The 24,875-nt window shown below is 40.9% G+C and overlaps 1 protein-coding gene across 1 annotated transcript in view; it reads left to right on the top strand.

Annotated features, from left to right (window-relative positions):
- Window positions 1–24,875, top strand: part of ATP8B4 (ATPase phospholipid transporting 8B4 (putative)) — a 336,358-nt gene that overhangs the window by 45,312 nt on the left and 266,171 nt on the right. Inside the window, 1 exon segment of the mRNA XM_073653088.1 lies at window positions 7,761–7,819. Within this exon segment, the coding sequence (XP_073509189.1) occupies window positions 7,761–7,819 (59 nt within the window).

Raw genomic sequence — 24,875 nt, 5'->3', positions numbered from 1 at the left:
ACCTGGATCCATCTTCTTACCTTTCTTAAATATCGGTACTACGTCAGCCATCTTCCAATCCTGTGGTACTACCCCTGTTACCAGAGAGTCTAAGAATATGAGATACAGCGGTTTGTCAATTACTGAGCTTAATTCCCTTACTATCCGTGGATGAATGCCATCTGGCAAGGGGCTTTGTCATTGTTTAGTTTGTTCAGACGCAGGCATACTTCTTTTTGTGTTAAACTAGTTATATCAGGTGGTGAACTTTGATTTCTGCCCTGTTGAAAGATCCCAGGAACGGACGGTTTGTTGGTGAACATGGATGAAAAGTGCCAGTTTAATTATGGTCCCAGTTTACACAATTAGGCTATGTGCCCACGTTGCGGACCTGAAGCATATTTTTTACGCTTCTCCCTGGCGGGAAAATCGCATGCGGATATTACATGCGGTTTTCCCGCCAGGTAGAAGCGTTTGTGAGGCGTCTTTGCATGCATTTCCGCATGCGGGTTATCAAGCACTTCTCCAAGCATCACTTGGAAAAGTGCTTGACAACTTGTTCAGAATGGTAAAAAATAAAAAAATAAACTTTATACTCACCTTCTGATGCATTCTCTGCCCCGTCCGGAGGCTTGAGCGGCTCACGCTGTTGTGTGCAGGACCTGCGGTGACGTCATTGAGTCATGTGATGGGTCACATGACTCAATGACGTGGCAGGTCCTTCAGACAACAGCGCGACGGAGGGAAAACATCAGAAGATAAGTATAAACTTTATTTTATTCTTTTTTTTACAGGTTCTTTGGTACCCAGGTCTGGATGAGAGTCTCCTCTCATCCAGACTTGGGTACCATCCGCACATTGATTCCGCTGCGCTTCCGCAAAATTAATGAACATGCTGCGGATTTTTGACCGCAGCATGTACGCTGCGGAAAAATCCGCAGCATGGGCATTGACATTGCGGAATGCCATTGAGGACCATGGGGTGCGGATATACATGCGTTTTTCAAGCGTTTACGCTGCGGAAATTCCACAGCATATACGCTTGAAAAACGCTACGTGGGCACACAGCCTAAAGCTCTTCCCTTAATTTGTTGAAATCAGCTTTCCTAAAGTTCCAGGTTTTTGTATTTCCTTTTTGAAATGTTTTATTGAATATTACATTGAAACTTACCATATTATGGTCGCTGTTTCCCAAATGCTCCCAGACCTGTAGTTCTGAAATTGTATCTGGTCTCTTGACAGCACCAGATCCAGCAGATTACCTCCCCTGGTTGGTTCATCTACCAGCTGAGAGAGGTAATTGTCCTGAGCGGTGGATAAGCTTTTAGCACAACTGGATGATTCTATGTCCCATTGAATGTCTGGATAGTTAAAATCCCCCATAATAAGGACCCTATTATTATTTGCTGCCTTTTTAATTTGTTCCAGCATTTTGTTCTCTACCAGTTCAAATATATTAGCATGCAAATTCCAATTAAAAGCTTTCCATTATGGCCAACCCCATGTACATTAACCCAGACTGACTCTACATTGTCGCAGCTTCCCCCAATGATGTCATGGAGCACAGGTTTTAAGTTGGATCTTCCGAAAATACACACCCCTCCACCTTTTTTGTCTTTCCTATGCTTTCTAAATGTAGTGTATCCCTCCTTGTTTGTCACCCAGTCATGGCTTTCATCCAGCCAGGTTCCCGTAATACCCACCACATCATATTTTGTGACCGACGTGAGAGTCTCCAGTTCAGCCATTTTGTTTCAATTTCAATTTTCTCTGTAAGTTCCACTCCTGGTTTTGTCATAAAAACACTGATGCAAGATACTGACCAAATACTGACATGTGAATAAGGCCTTAAGCCGAATATTTTTCTGTGTGTTGTTGAGGCTAAATGGTGACAGCTACATTTGGTCACATCCAATTAACAGAAAAATTAAGATTGTGACACCAGACTTGTCATAAGTGACCTTGCAGCCATTGCTAAATTCTGACAGTGGGATATGTTGCAATTTTTCTGAAATTCACACATAACTGAAAGTCGCAGTGTATCCACAATCTAAGTTTGTAATCTTTTCACAATCAGAAAGGTTTGTGTTATTTCGAGGCTTCATTGCCCACATCTGCTGTAAGATTGTTCCATCCCTGGTTGGTCTCCATGTCAATCTTGCACAACAAAACATTGAGGTCACAGCAATCACGTACAATATTGTTTGACAGCGTAGCTGCAACTTTAGTCTATGGTCACAGGATCTGAGGCTGAAACTTGGGTTTCTACAACAGATTTGCCAACCTTGTAATTCAATGGCAAATACAACTTTTTTTTGTTCCAAATCCTTGCAAATAATGAATTTTAAAACTTTCCGTAAATTTGATTTTCCTTGCAGATTTTTTTCTGTTTAGATAGAATTTCTTGCAGAATAATGAATCTGTGAACATGAGTTTACTAATAAATAACTGTGAATCTACATCGAACACAATTTCATTTCTCTCTTGTTTTAATTTTAAAGTAGAACTACATTTTTTATATGAAAAAATATTTTTCAGTTTTAACGCATTCTGTCACTAGTCCTTCAATATATGTAATTCAGCTTGTGTTCCCTTATTTACCATTCAATATGAAATTCATGGTATACGTCTCTTCAGTTAGGCCATGTGATCATCTGATGACTTTCCACCCCCTCCCCCCAGAGAATTACATGGCTTTATGTTCTCTGAAGGGGTTTACTGTCTCAGTCACCAGAAGTTCCTATATGATGAAACTGCATGGCCTGAAGACTTTGTACAACTGAAATTCCCCAAAGGAGGTTACAGAAACTACTATCGCAGTTACTGATGATGTCTCCATGGCTCCTGTCACACAGTCATGATGTAGAGAATCACAGTTCAGCCTCCCTGACTACATTCTTTATTTAGAAGAATAAAAAGGGAAGAATAATCTTAATGTTTTCTCACCTCTCAGTGTTGGTACTAGCACTAGCTGGTGATGTGATGATGGGATTCATAACTTAAAATAGAGAAAATATTTTTAATCAAGGAATAGAGATGGTGTCTGAAGATAAGAAAACAGACTGAACTACAGGGAAGTGAGTACACCATACATAAAGGAAGTGCAGAGTGTGCTAGACGGTCAGGTGAGGGGTGCTGTTTTACAAAAAAAAACTTGAGTTCTTCTTAATAAGTATTTCTTGTAACTACGATTCCAGTTTACTCTTTGGACCTGATGACGCCTGGTCACCAAAGTGCAAATATCTCTGATATCCTGAATTCACAGTATATTGAATTGAAGCCTGAAATAAAAACTTATCCATTTTCTTTTTTCATTCCTCACAGTTTTCTTGGTTTGAAAACCTAAAGGAACTACAGGCCACAGCCCAAACAATTCTGTCCACTTGCATGTAACTTCAGGACCCTGGAGAATTGTAGGAAAATGCAGTAAGAGACCTCAAAAAACCCAGATAATACTCTGCATTTTTTTAGTCTAAACTACGAATAGATGTATTACACTTTTATTCTCTGTAGTTTTTGAGCTCTTTAAGTCTAAGTCCCCACGATGCAGAAATGCTGCATATTTTTTCCGCTTCTCCCTGGCAGGAAAAACGCATGCGGATTTTACATGCATTCTTCCTGCCAGGTAGAAGCGTTTGTCAAGTGTTCTTCACATGCATTTCTGCATGCGGGTTATCAAGCGCTTTTCCAAGCGATTTTAGCATCACTTGGAAAGTGCTTGACAACTTGGTCACACTATATAAATCCATGCAACCGGCATGGATTTATATAGTGTGACCAAGTAATAGTTTAAAAAAAAGAATAAGAATGGTAAAAAATAAAGATTATACTTGCCTTCCGAAGGCCCCCGGTCTTTTCTCAGGTCGCGTGACCTGTCACATGACTAAATGACGTCAAGGCAGGTCCTTTCACACCACCGCGACCCATACAACAGACTAGACGCATTGCTGAGGAGACCGGGGGCCATCAGAAGATGAGTATAATCTTTATTTTTTATTTTAAATTCTTTTTTAACATGTACTATGTTACCCGGGTCTGGAGGAGAGTCTCCTGTTCTCCAGACCCAGGTACCATCCGTACATTGAACTGTATGATATCCGCATGTGCACATGTAGTCATACGGATATTATCCGGTTCAACACAAATCAATGGCGGCAATTACGCTGCATGTCCGCAAAATTAATGGACATGCGTATTTTTCCCGCAATGATAATCCGCAGCGGAAATTTCCGCAGCATGTGCACAGCGCATGCGGATTATCATTGGGGACCATGGGGCACGTATTACCAAGCGTTTTTAAGCGTTTTTGCTGCGGAAATTCCGCGGCAAAAACGCTTGAAAAATGCATAGTGGGCACGCAGCCTTAGCCAAAAGTAGGGATGAAACATACACTTACTCTGGGTAAGTTCATAGAGCATATTGAATTTCGTCCAGAAAAGTGGGACGATTTGTTCTCACTTGTCATCAGTGTGCAGACCTTATACAATCCGTGTTTTACTCAGCAGCTATTAATCTTTTACAGGACTACTTACAGTTTCCTATGTTACAGAATCACAATGTATCCATAACAGTCGGATGCTGTACTGTGGCTCTGTATGGCCTCTGATTTTTTTTCTCACACCCATTGACTTGACTAGTTGAGTCTCATCTGATTTTCGGAGGAAAATCATGCATGCTTCAATTTTTTTTTTCACATGCAGATTCAGTCAGTGAAACAAATCGTTCATCTGCAATACCCCATTGAATAACATTGGTCTGAGTGCAATCCGTTTTTTTAATGGTTAGCACTCGGACCTAAAATACGATGGTGTGCACAAGCCCTAAGAGTAAGAATAAATATTTTCTAAGTACTGAAAGCTGTAGACATGTGTAGCAAACGTCCTCAAACCTTATTGAGTATTTTAATACCAAATATGAAGTGGATGAAATAAAAGAGGGACATGAATCTTTTTATTACACCCCCTCTGCATATAATACTTACCAAACCTGAAATATGTGAACGAGGCCAGAGGTTCACCATGAAACACGTCACCTTTGCTAAGTAACATATGTCTCCTAAGCTGCAATTCCACACTCTGTGTGCACATAGCCTAACTCTGGTGGATCGGCCATTGCTTCTTTGTGCATGCTGTATATTCTGGTGATCAAGGGTCGCGTTGTCTATGGCCGGTTTATATCTCATTCCTAATGCCAGCTTTCCTGCTACATTGAATTTAATAAAAGGAAGGCTTTCAGTGCAGCGTAACTTGTCAGGGTTTTTTCTTTTAATAATTTTAGAAACTATGATAAAGAACCAGTCTTTGTGGCTTAAGTACTGCTTCAATGTACCATGTGTGTAAACCTGTAGCCGTCCTGATCTGCATGTTCTGTATGTCTTGTGCAGTCGTTTTCTGGTCAATTACAGCATTATCCAGCTCTGGCATTGACTCCCAGTTATGTTAATGGGTAATGGAGCAGCTGGGTTGTGTGAGTGGCGCAGGGAGCAGTGCTGCTATACAGTGTTGCTTTGTTTTCTACATTATGTGCTCTTACTTTTACACTCTGCAGTATGCAACGATATTATCTATATGAACTATATTAATATGCTGAAGTACAGATATCGTAACGTCTGGGATTTCACTGCTTATGGTTGTGGTAGTAAGAATCCTAAACGCTGTGTGGTGTCTTACTGCAAATACTGCAATTCTTACTTGTGTGGTTATTTCATTAACTTGCGTTACAAAGAAGTTTGGGAACATGAGTTGAGGAAGAGGTGCATTTCAGTTGCAGGCTTTGGCCTCATTCAGACTTGTTTTTGCTCAGTGTGCTATCTGTGCTCAATGAACTGCACATGGACAGGACAGTGACAAGGTAAGCCTATATAAGAGTGCATCAGCAATTTTCCGCAATGAACTTACATCATTGTGAGAAAAATCACAGCATGCACTGTCCTGGTCCATTTTACAGATGAGAGTAGTGCTAGTAGAGGCAGGCGGCTCTTGCAGAGGTCCTTGATGTGGACGAGCGCACAGAACTGAACTGTCACCACTGCAATTTGCTGATGTGACTGACTTGATAATTATTTAGGGGTGGTCCCCTTTCAGAAAATCCCTGTCCTCAGGTGTAGTTTGTTATAAAAATGCAAATCACACTTTACTCGCCGTTCTCATATCCGACTCTTAGGGTATGTTCACACTGGGCATTTTTTCAGCGTTTTTTTTCCTACTACAAAACTTGATCTCTTGGCAGGAAAGAAGCTGCGTCAAAAATGCAGCTTTTGGTGCGTTGTTGCTGCGTTTTTGGTGCGTTTTTCAGGATCCCAAAGTTCAGCTTTGCTTCCACCACAGAAGCATGAACACAGGTCACCAATGCAAGACATGTGAAACCATATTAACCAGAATTTCAAATGTAACAGTGGGGGGAGGTGAATTGTTGAGGAATAGTTTACGTTGGCGGTGCATTGAGTTTGTAGGATGCGATTTCTTTTCACACTATGGTCTGCCATTGAGTTGCCCAGAGATTTTTTAATTTCACACCTCCGTGGGCCACAGGTATTGTTCAATCTCACACCTAGCTCAGCCAATGTTTACATTTTACACATTACACATCACTAATTTAATTAAACTGTTCTAATCCAAACTGCCATCTCAGGTGACCAAGACCAGATGGTAAAATCACAAAAATAAATGAGTTTCACACACTGCTGTACTTTCTTTTTTCACTAAAAACACAGCAAAACCTGATAGCTATGTTCACACTAGGTGTTTTTTCACCACCCATTACTTTCAATGGGTGAAAAAACACTGAAAGAATTGACATGCTCTATTGTGCAAAAAAACATGCAAAGCACAAAATACTGATGACACAAAACCAATGTGTGTGCATGAGATCTCTGAAATCTCAAACTTTGCTGGTACTGTAAAATGCATCAGAAAATTTGCATGAAAAACGCATTGAAAAAACGCCTAGTGTAAGCATGGCTTTAGACTCCGCATCTGCTCCTGGTTTCAGGTATTGCCTGCAGTGCTGGCAAGCATTCCGCTTACATGAGCAGAACTATTGAGCTCACTGATTGGCTTTCAACATGACATGAGCACTGCGGCCAATAACTGATACCTGGAGCAGCGGTGGAGACTCCCAGTCATTGACAAACCGATAGCACACGGATGACATGCATGTGGTGTCCATTTTTTTTTTTTCTTATGCTGATCCATTTACTTGAATAGGACTTGTATAGAGACAATAAAGTGTCAGTCTTCTATGCGTTAACAAATGGATGGCAGGCGTAAGAGGAATTTTGATGTGATCCTTAGGTAGCCCATCTGCCCCTCAACAGTAGACGTGGAGGAGAGAAAAGGACTGAACATGTTAGAAGACACCCATAAAAATAGATCATTGTCTGGTGCCCCTAATAGCAGGGCAGACCCAAGGTGTATGGCCAGCTTCAGTATACGGCGAATTGGTTATTACAGATGTGCAACTTAACAGCCTCATCAAAAATATGTGGAAGCGTTTGTGTTATGCAGATGTCATGTGCTTATTATTGTTACAGTATTTTAAGGTATTTCAAGCTTTTTCTAACCCAGAATACTTAAAAGTAATTGAACTTATCAACCTACGCATGAAAGCAGCTTAGAAATGTGCAGGGCACAGAATGTGGCAGTGACACGGTGAGACCTGAAGTGCTGGCACGTTACGAGCTGCCGCTGCTGGCTGCTCCTGACCATCGGTTTACTTTTTCATCAGTGCTAATGTTTTCTGTAGGTGGCAACAGCTTACAAGTGGTTTTTTTTCTGTTCTAGAGGAGGAACGACGGGTGAAGGCCAACGATCGTGATTACAATGAAAAGTTTAAATATGCAGTGAGTATTAATTCTTGCTATTAAATGTGCTTAATGTACACGGTTTCCTAGCTGTAGAGGTAATTCACTCTTTCTTCACTGCGAATTCTTAAATGGAGTCTGTCACCACGCTAACTAAACCACTCGTATAAGTATTCAGATGACTTAACCCTTATAAAAACCATACCTGTAGCAAAGATTTTAGTGCTTTATTTGGCATTAAAAGAACAATTTATCTTGTATGCAATTGAAGGGCTTTGGGTCACCCTTGGTGTGGCTAAAGGGTTCAGTGCACCGTTACACTCCCTCAATTTGTATAGTGAACACGGTCATATCTACATTGACAGCACACTCTGCAGCCGCGCTCAAGGTGTCATTGCCAGCTCTTGTCTGCAGTACAGGAGCCAGCAATGATACTATGTGAGCGTGGCAGCAGTCTCTCTACGGTGGTGCAGAGCTTCTTATTGACAATGCTGAACTTAATCAGCAGCTCTGTATGGACACAGCAGCACTCATAATGTTGTTGCCACTTTTCATCGCTGGCACCTGTCTTTTGTCACCGCTTAGTACTGTTCTGCAGACAGGAGCCAGCAATAACACTTTGCAAGTGCGGCTGCAGAGTGTGCTGTCAATCTAGATATGACGGTGCTCAGTATACAAATTGAGGGCGCAAAATGGTGCAGTGAACTCTTGGCCACACCAAGGGTGCACTGAAGTCCACTCTAATTTCTAATGAATAAAAATGTCTATTTTTTTTCTAATGGGTTTCCCTAGCCAAATAATTTCCCTTCCTTCCTACCTTTTATGATCTCAACATCCAAGTCTAAAAATGGTTTGCTCCCTTCATCATTATTTGATGGAAACCATTGAACTGTGATAATATTGTTCTTTGATTCCCCTGTGTCTTTTCCTATTCACTAGTGCATCTCTTGGCAGTTCTGGACTTTAGTACAAATGATTTTAAGTAACCTTTAGCAGCTGTAAGAAGATAGAGGTCCAATGCTAGTTAGACTTTTCTGTTATACAGCATTCTATATCAGACTTTTAATGTGAACCCATCACTCTGTACATGCCTTCTGATCTCTGGACAACATGGTATAGAGAAGGAGAAGCTGAGAAGAATGATATATAAATATTTTTGGGAAAGATTTAGTATAACTTGTATTTTATTCATTGACATCCATGGTGTGTGTATGCATGAGTCCAGTGGGCAGTCTTACTCAGTGACTGACAGCTATCTCTGTATGCACAGTCTAAGGGATCGGCTCTCTGGTAGACGCTGGTGCACACACATAGATCCAGTTCGTTGGTTCAAAACAAACGTGCGGTTTATTAAATGTCCATAAACTGTCCAACTTAAAAAAACAAAACAGCCTCTTCTGGGTACAAAAGGTATAACAAAGCCAAACCGGAAAATAAACAGTCCATACATAGCATGGGCTCACCCGTTTAAATGTCAGACCTTCACTCAGCCTCTAGCAGCGAGTAAGCCACACAAGCAAGGTCTTTTCACCTTGTACACTCTGTCCTAATGATACAACTGGACTTCCTTATATCTGCCATACCACGCCCTGGAGCGGGGATATGTAAGCAGCCAATCCCACCCATCTCTCTGACTATTCATAAACCCAGCCCTTGACAATCCCTATTAACTCTCTCAGCACTATACGTGCTGGAGCCTGCTTTTCCGGGCCTACATCACCGAGGATACCAGCCTCGATGATGCATATCTCTCCTCTAGGACCTGTCCGGCGGCCATCTTAAAACAGTCATACAGGGAAGATTGTCTATCACTGAATAGTATTGCCCACTGGACTTATGTGTGTCTGTGTATGTATGTGTGTATAGAAACACCAAGGGCTTCAATGCATAAAACACAAGTTTTACTGAAACTTTTCCCACAAAAACATATATCACTCTGATTAACTCCTTTTATATCATCTTGCCTACAGGGCAGATACCATGTTCAATATGACAGTTTCTTTTTAACCCATTTCCGACATGCTCTATATATATATATGTATATGGCACGGGGTTCGCACGGGCTTACGCTGATCGAGTGCAAGTGTCAGCTCTATGTGAGAGCTGACACCCCACAGCAACGCGGGGTGCTAGTGCCAATCGCGGGCGTTTAACCCCTGTGATGCCGCTGTCAATAGTGACAGCGACATCGCAGGGCATCGCACAGGGAGTGAGCTCCCTATCTCCTTCCATCAGCACAATGTTGTGCTGATGGTCTCCATGGTGACCCACGGTCCCAAGATGGCCACGCGGTCCTATAGGGTCCTGCAGGAAGGTGGCCACTCAGAGCCTGCTCAGAGAGCAAGAGATGAGATGCCTCCTTCCTTCCTGGCAAACGCTGATCTAATGCTCTATAAGGCTTTTCTCGTTATACCAGGACCTTTACCAGAAACGCCTTATCGTGGCTACCAGGTACACATGAATTGGCCAATTTATGTGCTAATATTTCTCATTTATTTTTATTTTATAGCGCACTAATGCTATTCAAGTTTCATATATTTCATGTTCGCATACTTAGCGTTGCAGCGTGCTACTTTGTTTGTTAGTTGCATATGGAGGTAGCTGCTCCTAATAAGCACCTGTACACACCTATTTCTTGTTTTGGATGTGCCGGTCATTTTTTCCTGTTTAATCTGAATCACTTAACTTGGAGATTTAGATGGAAACCCCGATATAAGTGCTCAGTGTAGAGCACAGGATAAATGTGATCCAAAATGTTATGTAAAATGTTCCCAATAAAAGCTTCAACTCCATTCCCAAAAAAAGCAAGTCCCCACTCAGGTCCATTATCTGTTAAAGGAAATGTAGGTGGCTTACACGTTACTGGTAGCACTAAGGCTCTGCAAAAACTGAATGGCACCTCGCCCTCCAAAAGAAATCCAGCGAATTCTGCGCTCCCAAATCCAAATGTTCCCCTCCCTTCTGAGCTCTAGTGTGCCTAAACCGCAGTTAGCGTCCACATGTTTGGCATTCCTGTAGTGATGAGACCGGCCTAATGCATGTCTCCAGAAGCACGAGCTGGGAACAACGTACTGGTCACTGCAAATTACTGGTCACTACAACATTTTGATCACTGCAACGGCAGTTTACAATCTTCACTTCGCAACAATCACTGCTGCTTTTTTCTGCAAAACACCCATGGAGTCAAAATCCATCCCTCCCGAGTCTCGTCGTACTGCACAGCCACATATGGGGTATTGCTACATTCAGCAGAAATTGTGGAACAAATTTTGGTGCCATTTTTACCCATTTCCCAGTGTGAAAATGTAAAATCGGGGGCTAAAACAAAATTTTGGTGGTAAAAATTGAATTATTTTTTCTTCACTGCCCAATGGTATAAAATGCTGTGACACACCTGTGTTGTCAATATGATCTGCTAGATTAATTGATTGAGAGATTTAGTTTGTAAAATTGGGTCACTTATGGGGGGTTCGGCTGATCTGGCACCTCAGGGCTCTACCAATGTGACAGGGCATCCTCAAACCAGTCCAGCAAAATCTGAACTCCAATATGATGCTTCCTCCCTTCTGAACTTTGCACTATGCCTCAAAAGTAGTTTTCGGCCACATATGAGGTATCTGCTGCTCAGGAGAAATTGCACAACAAATTTTGGGGTCCATTTTCTTCTGTTACCCTTGTGAAAAAGCAAAATCTGGGGCTAAAAAATATTCTTGCGGGAAAAAATGTGATTTTTTTTATTTTTATTTTCACAGCTCAACATTCTAAACTTCGGTGAAGCTCACCACACATCTAGATAAGTTCCCTGAGGGGTCTAGCTTCCAGAATGATATCACTTGTGGGGAGTTTCCACAGTTTAGGCACATCAGGGGCTCTCCAAATGTGACATGATGTCTTCTAATTATGCCAGCGAATTTTACTTTCAAAAAGTCAAATAGCTCCCTTTCGAGCTCTGCCTTGCACCCAAACAGTGGTTTTCCCCCACATATTGGGTATTGGTGTGTTCAGGAGAAATTGCACAACAAATTTAGGGTCTATTTTCTCCTGTTACCGTTGTGATAGTAAAAAAAATGGGTCCAAAGTAAAATTTTGGTGATAAAAGGTTAAATGTTTATTTTTTCTTTCCACATTCCATTAATTCCTGTGAAGCACCTGAAGGGTTAATAAACTTCTTGAATGTGGTTTTGAGCACCTTGAGGGGTGCAGTTTTTAGAATTGTGTCACTTTGGGGTATTTTCTCTCATATAGACCCCTCAAAGTCACTTCAAATGTGATGTGGTTCCTAAAAAAAATGGTTTTGCAAATTTTTTTTTGTAAAAATGAGAAATTGCTGGTCAACTTTTAACCCTTATAACTTCCTAACAAAAATTGTTCCAAAATTGTGCTGATGTAAAGTAGACATGTGGGGAATGTTATTTATTATCTATTTTGTGTGACATAACTGTCTGATTTAAGGGCATTTGGCATTTTCGCCAAATTTCCAATGTTTTCACAAATAAACACAAGTCATATCAAATAAATGTTACCACTATCATGAAGTACAATATGTCATGAAAAAACATTCTCAGACTCAGTGGCATCCATTGAAGCGTTCCAGAGTTATTACCTCATAAAGTCACAGTGGTCAAAATTCAAAAAGTTGGCCTGGTCAGGAAGGTGAAAACGGCTTCCTAAGCCGTCTATATGGGCACAAAGGTCATCGGAAGCTGAATAAAATGATACCTTGACATCTGCGATCCGATGTTTTATTCCCGAAAAACCAAATTTTTATCAAACGTAAATGAGCTGTTCAGGACTATGGACTGGACACTGATCTCCCTGACAATCTGCCTTCAAAGCTTATTTTAAAAGAAAGGGGGCGTTACCAGTATGACCCGCATACCCATATAAGGGTTGATCCTTCTGACAGATTCCCTTCAAGTTCTGTACATGGAATTGAATTTTCGGAAGTCCTTGTTGCCAGAGGCTTATCTCTAATAGGATCACTCTTCTTGTCTTGAAATGAGTAGCATGTTAGTATCACGCCGGTGACTCGCACAGGTGGTAAGCGCCGCCCTACTCACTGCGGTCACCGCTCTGCTCTCCCTAGTCTCAGGCTGTCTGGCTGTGCTGCTTTTGTAGCATTTCCAACACTGCTGCATTCTCCTGTTGCTGGTAAGTCTCTACCTGTTTTTAGAAAGGCGTGGCCACTTTCTGCAGGTATTTAACCCCATCGTGTCCTAGAGAAGTGAGATCCTCTGGCCTGTCCCCAATTTGCAGGGGGTTTGTTAGACATCTCCTCCTTCCAATCCTTGCCTAATCAAAGGTTCTAGTTCAGTCCCTGTCAAGATTTCTGTGAGGTGCTGTCTTTTATCCTCTCCTGTTTTCTAACCCAGCATGCCTACCCATTTATCCTGACCTCTCCGCTTTTGACCTTGGCTACGTATCTTGAACCCGTGCTGCCTATCCTGACCTCGGATTGTCTGACCTGATTAATCAGATTGAAGTTGAACATACAAAATACTGTCTAATCCATTCCCAACTGAACGCTGTGAAGCCATAGTCTGAGCAGAGCAGTCAGTGCCTGTCAGAGTGATGACATTTATCTGCATCTAGTCGTCCACATAAAAGGTAATCTGATTCATGTATATAGTGGGTGGATAAAATAATCACCAGATCGCTCCTCTGAACCTTACATAGATTTAGAAGCTAACCACAAATACATTCTAAATGACCGCTGGAATTCTTTCCAGTCCTTGTGCTGACTTTGTAAAATAGATAATGGCTCTTAGATAGACTCTAAAAAGAGCCGCAATCTATTTTCAGTGCATAAAAAATTGTTGAGGTTTTGTCATTCATGATATTTTAAACTGTGAGAAATATACAGTACAGACCAAAAGTTTGGACACACCTTCTCATTTACAGATTTTTCTGTATTTTCATGACTATGAAAATTGTACATTCACACTGAAGGCATCAAAACTATGAATTAACACATGTGGAATTATATACTTAACAAAAAAGTGTGAAACAACTGAAAATATGTCTTATATTCTAGGTTCATCAAAGTAGCCACCTTTTGCTTTGATGACTGCTTTGCACACTCTTGCCATTCTCTTGTTACTGACATCTTGTGAGAATTTCATATCAATAGCACCTTTAGAAATAGAAATATTACTTAGAAAATTGCTGGACGTGAAAAATACTTATCTCACCCGCTGTGTCTGATGGTGATCTTGAACATCATGTACACAGAGCCTTACAGAATAATAATGTTCTTTCTTAGCAACAACCCCGCAACAACCCCATTTTTACTAGTAACGTAAATAAAAGTAACAGGAACATAATACTAAAGGAGCCCCTATATAATTGTATTACTCGGCTTTTGTATGAACTAGTGTCACATCACACGACTTCTGCCAGAACAATGGATCAGGCCTTAGAACAGGGCCATGAATGATGAACGTTGGCTAGCTCACCTGACTGCTATCTATGGATGGTTTTATTGTGAAATACTGTGTGAAATTTATGCCAAACACCAGCATTTTCAGATGCATAATTGTCAGCAGGGGTAAGAAGGGATTTATGTGGTCTATTATCTATTCTTAGATGATGAATCCTTTCCTTGTATTGTACATTTATTTTATAGATTTTTTTGCTTTTAATAAAATGGAAGTGATGACTTGTAAATGTCTTATTTTGCTCATATGAAAGTCCTCTCTGATTTGTGTATGTTGCATCAGTCTGTGAGCGGGGTGACGTAACATCTGACGCTTCCCAGCAGCACAGAGGTTAAGATGTAGATTCCCCCCTACATTCTCTCTAGCAGATGGTGACAGCAGTTGGATGCAGTAGAAATCCCTGGCTGCTCACCATTCCCTGGGGGTAGACATATGATACCTGGCACACCTCTGCTGAGTATTTGCAGCATACAGGAAACCTTGAAAGCGAAAATATAAGAAAAATATGCTTGGCTGTTTGTTTTTTTTCTCTGTGGAAATTTGACTATGACAGCTAAATATCAGTGCTGTTCTGTTAGATTACATCTGCAATGCCAAACTGGATAACATGAACTTTGCTGCATTCTTATAAATGCATAGGCCCATTAATAATTTACTCACGGATCACTTTCCATTTAATTTCTGTGTTTTTCATACAGCTGGTGCACAAATGCAACATTAGCTTGTTCTATTACTCCGTACAAAGCTGAGCTCATTGTACTGAAAAGAAATGCATTAAAATGAAAAAAACGAAAAGAGAAAATATCTTTATTGTAATTTGTGGTCTTTCTTTTATTGTATTAATACTATGCTCTTGATGACCCCGGTATAAATGCTATTCCTAGAATACACACAAGTTTTGTAGTGTCCTTGTGACATTGTGTCCCTAGGGTTCATGACATAGGCAACATTTCAGCATGTGCACAAGACACAGTTATTGGTTATTTATTGGGGTCTCAGACCCTGTGAAAATCCGATCTGCAATACAAAGTTCACTACTATTGGTTTATATTAAAAAAGAGCTTTTTTATTACATATATAAATGAAGGGTCCTCGGTGCACCCTTGGTGTTTCCAAGGGCTCAATGCATCATTCCACCTGCGCAGTTAGCATACCCTTTATCTCCTCTTGTGTTGATTGACAGCGCTCGCTTTGGATCACACAGCATCAGGCGGCTAATGCTAAGGTGAGAGGGGGATGAAAGCGTGCCCACACTGACACCGCAGGAACCGAGCGCACACATACATCTCCCTCATCTGTGATCATCAGCTGCCCACTACTGCATGATCCTGTGTACAGCAAATGGCCACTGCCGGCATGAGAGAGGGATCAGAGCCATACTTGCAGTGACAGTGTGCTCGCTTGCTCCTGCAGTGTCAGTGTGTACAGTGCCGGGGATTAAATTCAGCTAGCGCTCCAAAGTGAGTGCTACCAATCTACATAAGAGGAGGTGCGGAGGGTGCTAATTGAGGGGTAGAACGGTGCACTGAGGATCCCTCAGTTACATATGTAATAAAATGGTTGTTATATAGAGCAAAAGTAGTGAAATCTATGCTATAGATATCATTTTTTATAAGGGCTAAATCTCCTATATGAATGTATATGGGGTTTTATTTTGGATTTTGGGGTAGGTAGACTCCCTTTAAGGCCACATCCCCACTATCAGTATTCGGTCAGTATTTTTTCTCAGGAGTGGGAGCCAAAACCAGGTCAGGAACAATCAGAGAAAAGGTATAATAGAAACAAGTCACCAATTCTGCATTTATCACCCACTCCTGGTTTTGGCTCCCACTCCTGAGAAAAATACTGACCAAATACTGATAGTGGGACCGTGGCCTAATAAACCATTTACTACTGTAGCCCACTCATTCTGTAGAGTCTGAGAGTACAACCCATCTTAAAGTGGTATATTGCTGTGATATGTCACCATCACTTTATAAGATGATAATGCCACTTTAAGCTCGACAGTGATTCAGATGTTGCCTAACGATCGCTTGATGTTTAAGTGGCAATTTAGCAGCTTTTAAGTAGCTGAAAAATTAAGATAGACAATTTGTATGTACTATTTAATTTTTAGTAGCCTCCCCTACCCCATGGTGATTGATAAACTACCGATGGGAACCTTCTGGGGAGGCGCTGTGCAAGCCTTGTTTTCTCTGACAGCAGACATTGTGGGACAGTTGGGCAGATCACCCAAAATAAGATAGACTGGCCAATATTTCTATAATGTGCTGTGCCAGATTAAGAACAACATGGCTGTATCCTCTGTAATGGAAATGATCTTGTTTCATTATTTTTCTTAACTGAATTTCTTCCGTCTCGTCCGTTATGAACTGGCAATCACCATTTACAGCCTCAATGTCATTGTCTCTTTTAAGATCAGTAGTGGCTCTGTACAATAATCCATACCCTGGGGATATCTGGAGACTCACGCTGAAATTGTTAATGGCCTGACCAGGTTTCATCTTGTCTTATAATTAGAATTCTCCCTGTAAGTCACTTGGATTGATTACATGACCTGGGTTTATGCAGGTGATCTTGTTCCATATATGTGGTTTACAAAAGTCATTCTGAACTGGTAATTGTATAGTCTAGGAGCAATTGGTCTCCATTATTTTTCAGTCTCTCCTTTGTCTTAATTTTGCTTCTTTGTATCAATTTTTTTGTCATATTACCCGTTTCATCCCCATGTATAAAGTTTTATTAAATACTCTCACGTTTTCTAAAATAAAAGAATATTATATTTCTCAGGTGTTTTCTTTTTGACAAAGTATTTTACTATTTTCTTTTTTGAAAAATTATTTTTAGCTGCGGTACTTACTGCTGCTGTTTTTTCATTGTGCATGTATAACTAGATCAAAGTCTGCTGCAATACAGAAGCTGTGTCAGTCAGTGTTGGTGGGGGGTGTTGTAACAGCCGCTGTTCTGTATACTCAGAGCAGTGACTGAACTGGCGCCGCCACCAGCCCCCGTGATTGATACCCGAATGCTGCTGGGGGAAATAAAGTTCATTTTCTCCGGACAGCGTTCGGCTTAGTGCGGGTGTCAGGCAGGTTCAGAACACTATTAACCTGCAGATTAACCCCATAACTGACAGGTTCCCTTTAAGCTCATTGAGACTTGTGGACATTTGTCTATACACATCTGTTAAAGGTCACTGCGAAGCATTTAAATTGGGTTGAGGTACAGTACAGACCAAAAGTTTGGACACACCTTCTCATTTAAAGATTTTTATGTATTTTCATAACTTTGAAAATTGTACATTCACACTGAAGGCATCAAAGCTATGAATTAACACATGTGGAATTATATACTTAACAAAAAAGTGTGAAACAACTGAAAATATGTCTTATATTCTAGGTTCTTCAAAGTAGCCACCTTTTGCTTTGATGACTGCTTTGCACACTCTTGGCATTCTCTTGATGAGCTTCAAGAGGTAGTCACCGGAAATGGTTTTCACTTCACAGGTGTGCCCTGTCAGGTTTAATAAGTGGGATTTCTTGCCTTATAAATGGGGTTGGGACCATCAGTTGTGTTGTGCAGAAGTCAGGTGTTAGAATTTGTATTATGGCAAGAAAAAAACAGCTAAGTAAAGAAATAAGAGTGGCCATCATTACTTTAAGAAATGAAGGACTGTCAGTCCAAAAAATTGGGCAAACTTTGAATGTGTCCCCAAGTGCAGTTGCAAAAACCATCAAGCACTACAAAGAAACTGGCTCACATGAGGACCGCCCCAGGAAAGGAAGACCAAGAGTCACCTCTGCTTCTGAGGATAAGTTTATCCGAGTCACCAGCCTCAGAAATTGCAGGTTAACAGCAGCTCAGATTAGAGAGCAAGTCAATGCCACACAGAGTTCTAGCAGCAGACACATCTCTACAACAACTGTTAAGAGGAGACTTTGTGCAGCAGGCTTTCATGGTAAAATAGCTGCTAGGAAACCACTGCTACGGACAGGCAACAAGCAGAAGAGACTTGTTTGGGCTAAAGAACACAAGGAATGGACATTAGACCAGTGGAAATCTGTGCTTTGGTCTGATGAGTCCAAATATGAGATCTTTGGTTCCAACCACCGTGTCTTTGTGCGACGCTGAAAAGGTGAACGGATGGACTCTACATGCCTGGTTCCCACCGTGAAGCATGGAGGAGCAGGTGTGATGGTGTGAGGGTGCTTTGCTGGTGACACTGTTGGGGATTTATTCAAAATTGAAGGCATACTGAACCAGCATGGCTACCACAGCATCTTGCAGCGGCATGCTATTCCATCCGGTTTGCGTGTAAGGCTGTGTAAGGGCTGTTTGACCAAGAAGGAGAGTGATGGGGTGCTACACCAGATGACCTGGCCTCCACAGTCACCAGACCTGAACCCAATCGAGATGGTTTCGGGTGAGCTGGTTTCGGGTGAGCTGGACCGCAGAGTGAAGGCAAAAGGGCCAAAAAGTGCTAAGCATCTCTGGGAACTCCTTCAAGATTGTAGGAAGACCATATCCGGTGACTACCTCTTGAAGCTCATCAAGAGAATGCCAAGAGTTTGCAAAGCAGTCATCAAAGCAAAAGGTGGCTACTTTGAAGAACCTAGAATATAAGACATATTTTCAGTTGTTTCACACTTTTTTGTTAAGTATATAATTCCACATGTGTTAATTCATAGTTTTGATGCCTTCAGTGTGAATGTACAATTTTCATAGTCATGAAAATACAGAAAAATCTGTAAATGAGAAGGTGTGTCCAAACTTTTGGTCTGTACTGTATGTGTGTTTGATTAGCAGCACATGGATGCTTCTTACTCCCGTCAAACAAATCACTAGTTTTTTTTGCTAATCCATTTTAGAGCAACATGAATTAGGGACAGAGACCCTGATTCCAGTGATGTATCACTTGGCTGTAGTTTTGATAAATTCACAGTTTTCTCTGCTGCAGATCTAGCAGTGCTCTGACTGCTGAGCTCTGTGTAACCCTGCCCACACCCCTGATTGGCCGCTTTCTGTCTACACTGTTCATTGGCAGAAAGCTGCTAATCAGTGGTGACATCGGATTGTACAGAGCTCATGAATATGGAGGACTACATGGAAACAGGTTTTCTTGTCCTTTCTAGTGAAAATCTCCTACTGATAAAACAAGTGATTTTCTGAAAACTACAGCAAACAGCCCAGTAAGTGACACATCTCTGTAAACAGGGTCTCAGCCTCTACATTATGCTGATCCCAGATTAGGTGGAAAATCCTGGTGACAGATTCCCTGTAAATCCTATGGAAGCAGTAGAGGTGTACTTAACTTTTCACACTACTTCTGCATATTGGCCTAGATTTTGTTAAATGGTAATTTTTCATGTGTTGTTGTTCATCCCTAATATTTTCCTATTTTTATGACTTTGTAAGGACCAGATTGTTTAAATGTTTTCTGATTTTGATGTACTATACTGAATGCTGGTGATTGATTCTTATGGAGGCAGTGAGCAGATTTGAGGACGGAGCGCTCTGTTCATTCTCCTGGTATCGCCTCTGTATTTATGGAGCACTGACAGCTGTGACAAATCTGTTTCCAAATAAATTCCCAACCAATCCCATCAGTTTATAATCGGGTCCATCAGGTTTCTGGTGTGTTTATAGCAGGCAATGCAGACTGTTGTTCTTGCCTGCAAAAATAGGGGGACGCTGATAAAACAGAACCCAGAGCAAGTGTGAACAGAACCTTGTCTGGTCATGGGGTTCAGTTTTCTGCCAAACTAAACAGCAGTATCTTAATAAATACGCAGCATTACTATGACCCAGCTCTTTATATGTATTTTCATAGCTGTGCAAGCAGCAGACATGTTCCTCTTGAGGCATAGTTTAGTATTAAACAGTGCATATTACCAGATTTCACATAGTAAATTACATGCTGCATTAATTAGACCTCCTTTACTTTATAAATCGATGGCAAAAGGGCTACATAATCCCAAAATGAAAGAGAAATCTAAAAGAAAGGACACTCCAATTGAAAGCAGTTCTGTTGCCAGATTTCTTACTACAAACTTCATAGCATACATTATTAAATATATCTTAGACTTGTTGAGGCTGGTATATTTACTTTAAAAATCTATGTTAGGCTAGGTCCACACACATAAAGTGCACTGTGTCTGGGTTTCTGTCAGGATCCTCATAAAAAGCAGTGTTCCAACGAAAACCCTGGCTTAGACAAACCCTATTAATGAGGCAGACAGAATCACTTTGGACCCTGTCCTCCGATTTGACAGTGTTTTTCAAGACATGGACAAAAACATGGCTGACCAGCCAGTGTCTAAAGTACAGTTTTTCAAGAATTCCTATGGAAAACTTGACACCATGCTCAGCAGAGAGCACTGTATGTGTGTGAACCAAGCTTACAACGGCTGTATAAACTTTTATGTTTAATCTTCTTGCCCAATATTATCATTGTACAAGTCCAACTTTAGTTTGACTCCTAAAATGCTCTTTTTAATATTTGTCAGGAGAGACATTACCCCGTTGACCCCAGTCAGAGGCCTCTCATAAAGCCAAATTAGATCTCCTGCTTTGCACTGAGGAGGATCAACACCCAGAAACACGTGTCTGCAAATTGAGATTCTGGTTTGGCTTTTATCCTAAGTCATGAGACAAGGCTCTTTAAAGGATCAATATTGACTTTTAGGATTGCTACTTCCAATAGGTGGCGCTATAGAGTTCAAGGTCTCTTCCTCTTTGAAGAGGCAATTTGCGTATTTCTTTTCCCCGAGAAGCATTGCATAGGCTATAAGTCTTATTCTGGCATGTCACTCTCCACAATGAGAGAGTTACCCCATAGACCCCACACAGAGGCCAAGCCTGTTATACAGCCAAATCAGATCTCATGCTTTGCACAAACGAGGGACAACACCCGAAACACATGTCTGCAAATTGAGATTCTGGTTAGGCTTTTATCCTAAGTCATGTAGCAGGGCTGGTTAATATTGACTTTTAGGATTGCTACTTCTAATAGGGTAGCAATAGAGCTCAAGTTTTCTTCCTCTCTGAAAAGGCAATTTTCATATTTAATTTCCCAGAGGAGCATTGCATGGCCTATAAGCCCCCTTACACTGGCATGTCACTCTCCACAGAGAAACATTACCCCTGAGGCCTCAATATTTGGCATGAAAATTTTCATACAAGGTTATGCAACCGTTGAAACATGGATTTTCAAAGTATAAGTGATTTCTTTAATAATGTGTGCAATTACAGTTATATGAAAAAGTTTGGGCACCCCTATTAATCTTAAGCTTAATGTTTTATAAAAATTGGTGTTTTTGCAACAGCTATTTCAGTTTGATATATGTAATAACTGTTGGACACAGTAATGTTTCTGCCTTGAAATGAGGTTTATTGTACTAACAGAAAATGTGCAATCTGCATTCAAACAAAATTTGACAGGTGCATAAGTATGGGCACCTCACCAGAAAAGTGACATTAATATTTAGTAGATCCTCCTTTTGCAAAAATAACAGCCTCTAGTCGCTTCCTGTAGCTTTTAATGAGTTCCTGGATCCTGGATGAAGGTATTTTTGACCATTCCTCTTTACAAAACAATTCCAGTTCAGTTAAGTTTGATGGTATCCGAGCATGGACAGCCCTCTTCAAATGATCCCACAGATGTTCAATGATATTCAGGTCTGGGGACTGGGATGTCCATTCCAGAACATTGTAATTGTTCCTCTGCATGAATGCCTGAGTAGATTTGGAGCGGTGTTTTGGATCATTGTCTTGCTGAAAGATCCATCCCCTGCGTAGCTTCAACTTTATCACTGATTCTTGAACATTATTGTCAAGAATCTGCTGATACTGAGTGGAATCCATGTGTCCCTCAACTTTAACAAGATTCCCGGTGCCGACATTGGCCACACAGCCCCAAAGCATGATGGAACCTCCACCAAATTTTACTGTGGGTAGCAAGTGTTTTTCTTGGAATGCTGTGTTTTTTTACCGCCATGCATAGCGCCTTTTTGTATGACCAAACAGCTCAATCTTGGTTTCATCAGTCCACAGGACCTTCTTCCAAAAAGAAATTGGCTTCTCCAAATGTGCTTTTGCATACCTCAGCCGACTCTGTTTGTGGCGTGCTTGCAGAAACGGCTTCTTTCACATCACTCTCCTATACAGCTTCTCCTCGTGCAAAGTGCGTTGTATAGTTGACCGATGCACAGTAACACCATCTGCAGCAAGTTGATGCTGCTGCTCTCTGGAGGTGGTCTGAGGATTGTCCTTGACTGATCTCACCATTCTTCTTCTCTGCCTTTCTGATGTTTTTCTTGGCCTGCCACTTCTGGCCTTAACAAGAACTGTCCCTGTGTTCTTCCATTTCCTTACTATGTTCCTCACAGTGGAAACTGACAGGTTAAATCTCTGAGACAGCTTTTTGTATCCTTCCCCTGAACAACTATGTTGAATAATCTTTGTTTTCAGATCATTTGACAGTTGTTTTGAGGAGCCCATGATGCCACTCTTCAGAGGAGATTCAAACAGGAGAACAATTTGCAAGTGGCCACTTTAAGTAGCTTTTCTCATGATTGCATACACCTGGCTCTGAAGTTCAAAGCTCAATGAGGTTACAAAACCAAAAAAGTGCTTTAGTAAGTCAGTAAAAAGTAGGTAGGAGTATTTAAAACAAGAAAATGATAAGGGTGCCCATACTTATGCACCTGTCAAATTTTGTTTGAATGCAGATTGCACATTTTCTGTTAGTACAATAAACCTCATTTCAAGGCAGAAACATTACTGTGTCCAACAGTTATTACATATATATCAAACTGAAATAGCTGTTGCAAAAACACCAATTTTTATAAAACATTAAGCTTAAGATTAATAGGGGTGCCCTAACTTTTTCATATGACTGTATATAATGTGAAATCTGGTGACTGATCTTCATATTGGATTGTTCCTTATTTTAGATTTCTCTAACCACTACTAATGTTTTGAAACCAAGGCCATGCCGCGCCTTACCACATGTGTTTGATGTTGCATATTTCGTTGAAAAGCTTTTGTGGGAACTTTTTTTTAAGTTAAAAAAACAATTGTTTGTGATGCTGACCTGACCTCATTAGCTGAAATCCAAAGACAAAATGTAGCAACAGAGCAAACTGTTAAAACTGTGCAATAAAAATGCCATGTGTGGATGTTCACACATATGTAGCTTTCGGCCGCTGCTGTTTCCAAATTGCAAAAATTGCAGTTTGCAATGTGAACCAAAATGCTTAAACTTATCCAAAAGCTAAATTCACACATTGCAATATGTTTGGTTTACAAAGCGTGTTGGATCCAATTTTGTAAAATCAAGGGTCTTTCAGGTTTAGACCAGATTTAGTTTAGTTTCCTGTAGTTACTGCATTAGTATTGTGTCCTGGTCTTGGTAAATGTGGCTGCCTTGTTTTCAGGACCAGTTTTAAGACTCAAATATATCTTTGGCATGAAATCTTATTTTGACTGCAGCCTTATTCATTGTCAATGATGGGGAATGTACTTCTACTTAAAGGGGTTGTTCTCATTTTTTTTAAATGGTTAAAATTTCAAAGTGTTTGTAATAACAAGCAACTTTGCAATTTACCTCTTAGTAAAAATCTCTCTGTAGTCAAAAATAGAGGGAGTTTTAATTCATTAGTTTACTGTTTTGCAGGTTACCGGCCACGACTACTGTCTGTCATAGGTAGTCAGTGTCCTAGGCAAGGAGCACAGCACTTGCAAGCTTTTTCCTATTGAGTTTGCAAGTACTGATCTGAAGCTGATCTGATAATTGGATGTGGCCAGCCTCAGAGTCCCTGTGCACATTTTGGGCCAGAGCCACAGCTCTGCCTCTGGTCCAAATTGTCAATCATCACGATTACAGTTTTTCCCAGCAAGGAGGAAACTGGGAGCCTGTGAAGTGGTGTGCTCCTAAATAAAGATGTAACAACCATTTTAAAGGAGTTGTCCACTACTCGGACAAACCCTTCTAATTCACTATGTTCCTCCCCAAGTAAAATAATAACACTTATACCCCCCTCCTGTGTGGCGTCAGCACTGGCTCTCCCAGGGCTTGTGTAACATTGTTTTGTCAAGTGAGCCCTGCAGTCAGTCAGTGCTGGTTTCACTCTCCCCTTTGGACAAATCAAGACATCCAGAGGAAGTGAGAGCTGTGGCTGCTCTTTCACACCCTCCAATTGTCAGTTACATCCATAGCAGTGGAGAGTATAGCCAGCGCTGATCGGCCAGAAGGATCGTGTGACAAAGCCCCTGGAGAGCCAGTGCCAACACCGCTAGTGAGGTGAGTATAGGTGTTATTATTTTACTGGGGGAAACAGGGATTCAGAAAGGCTGTCCCGAGTTGTAAAGGGGTTATCCGAGTAGTGGACAACCCCTTTAAGCCTAATATGACAAGTTATTATCTCCAGTGATACTGGAATATTAGAGTATGTTCACTTAAGGGCTCGCACTCATCTGCGTTTACATCGCTCCCATGTTGATCCAGAAAAGTAGGACGAGTGTCATGCGAGTACATTGTGATTTTTCTCACATAGTATCCATATGAAATGCGTATGTAATGCATTTTTCTTTCTCTTCAAGTATTATTGTACAATCATTTACAGGACCATTTACAGTGTTCTATGCTACAGAATGGT

The sequence above is a fragment of the Phyllobates terribilis genome, unplaced genomic scaffold (assembly GCF_046119375.1).
Source record: "Phyllobates terribilis strain yellow unplaced genomic scaffold, ASM4611937v1 Scaffold_11__3_contigs__length_659146591, whole genome shotgun sequence".
Classification (NCBI taxonomy): domain Eukaryota; kingdom Metazoa; phylum Chordata; class Amphibia; order Anura; family Dendrobatidae; genus Phyllobates; species Phyllobates terribilis.
Note: the sequence above shows the minus strand (reverse complement) of the source record. Positions and strands in the feature narration are given on the sequence as shown.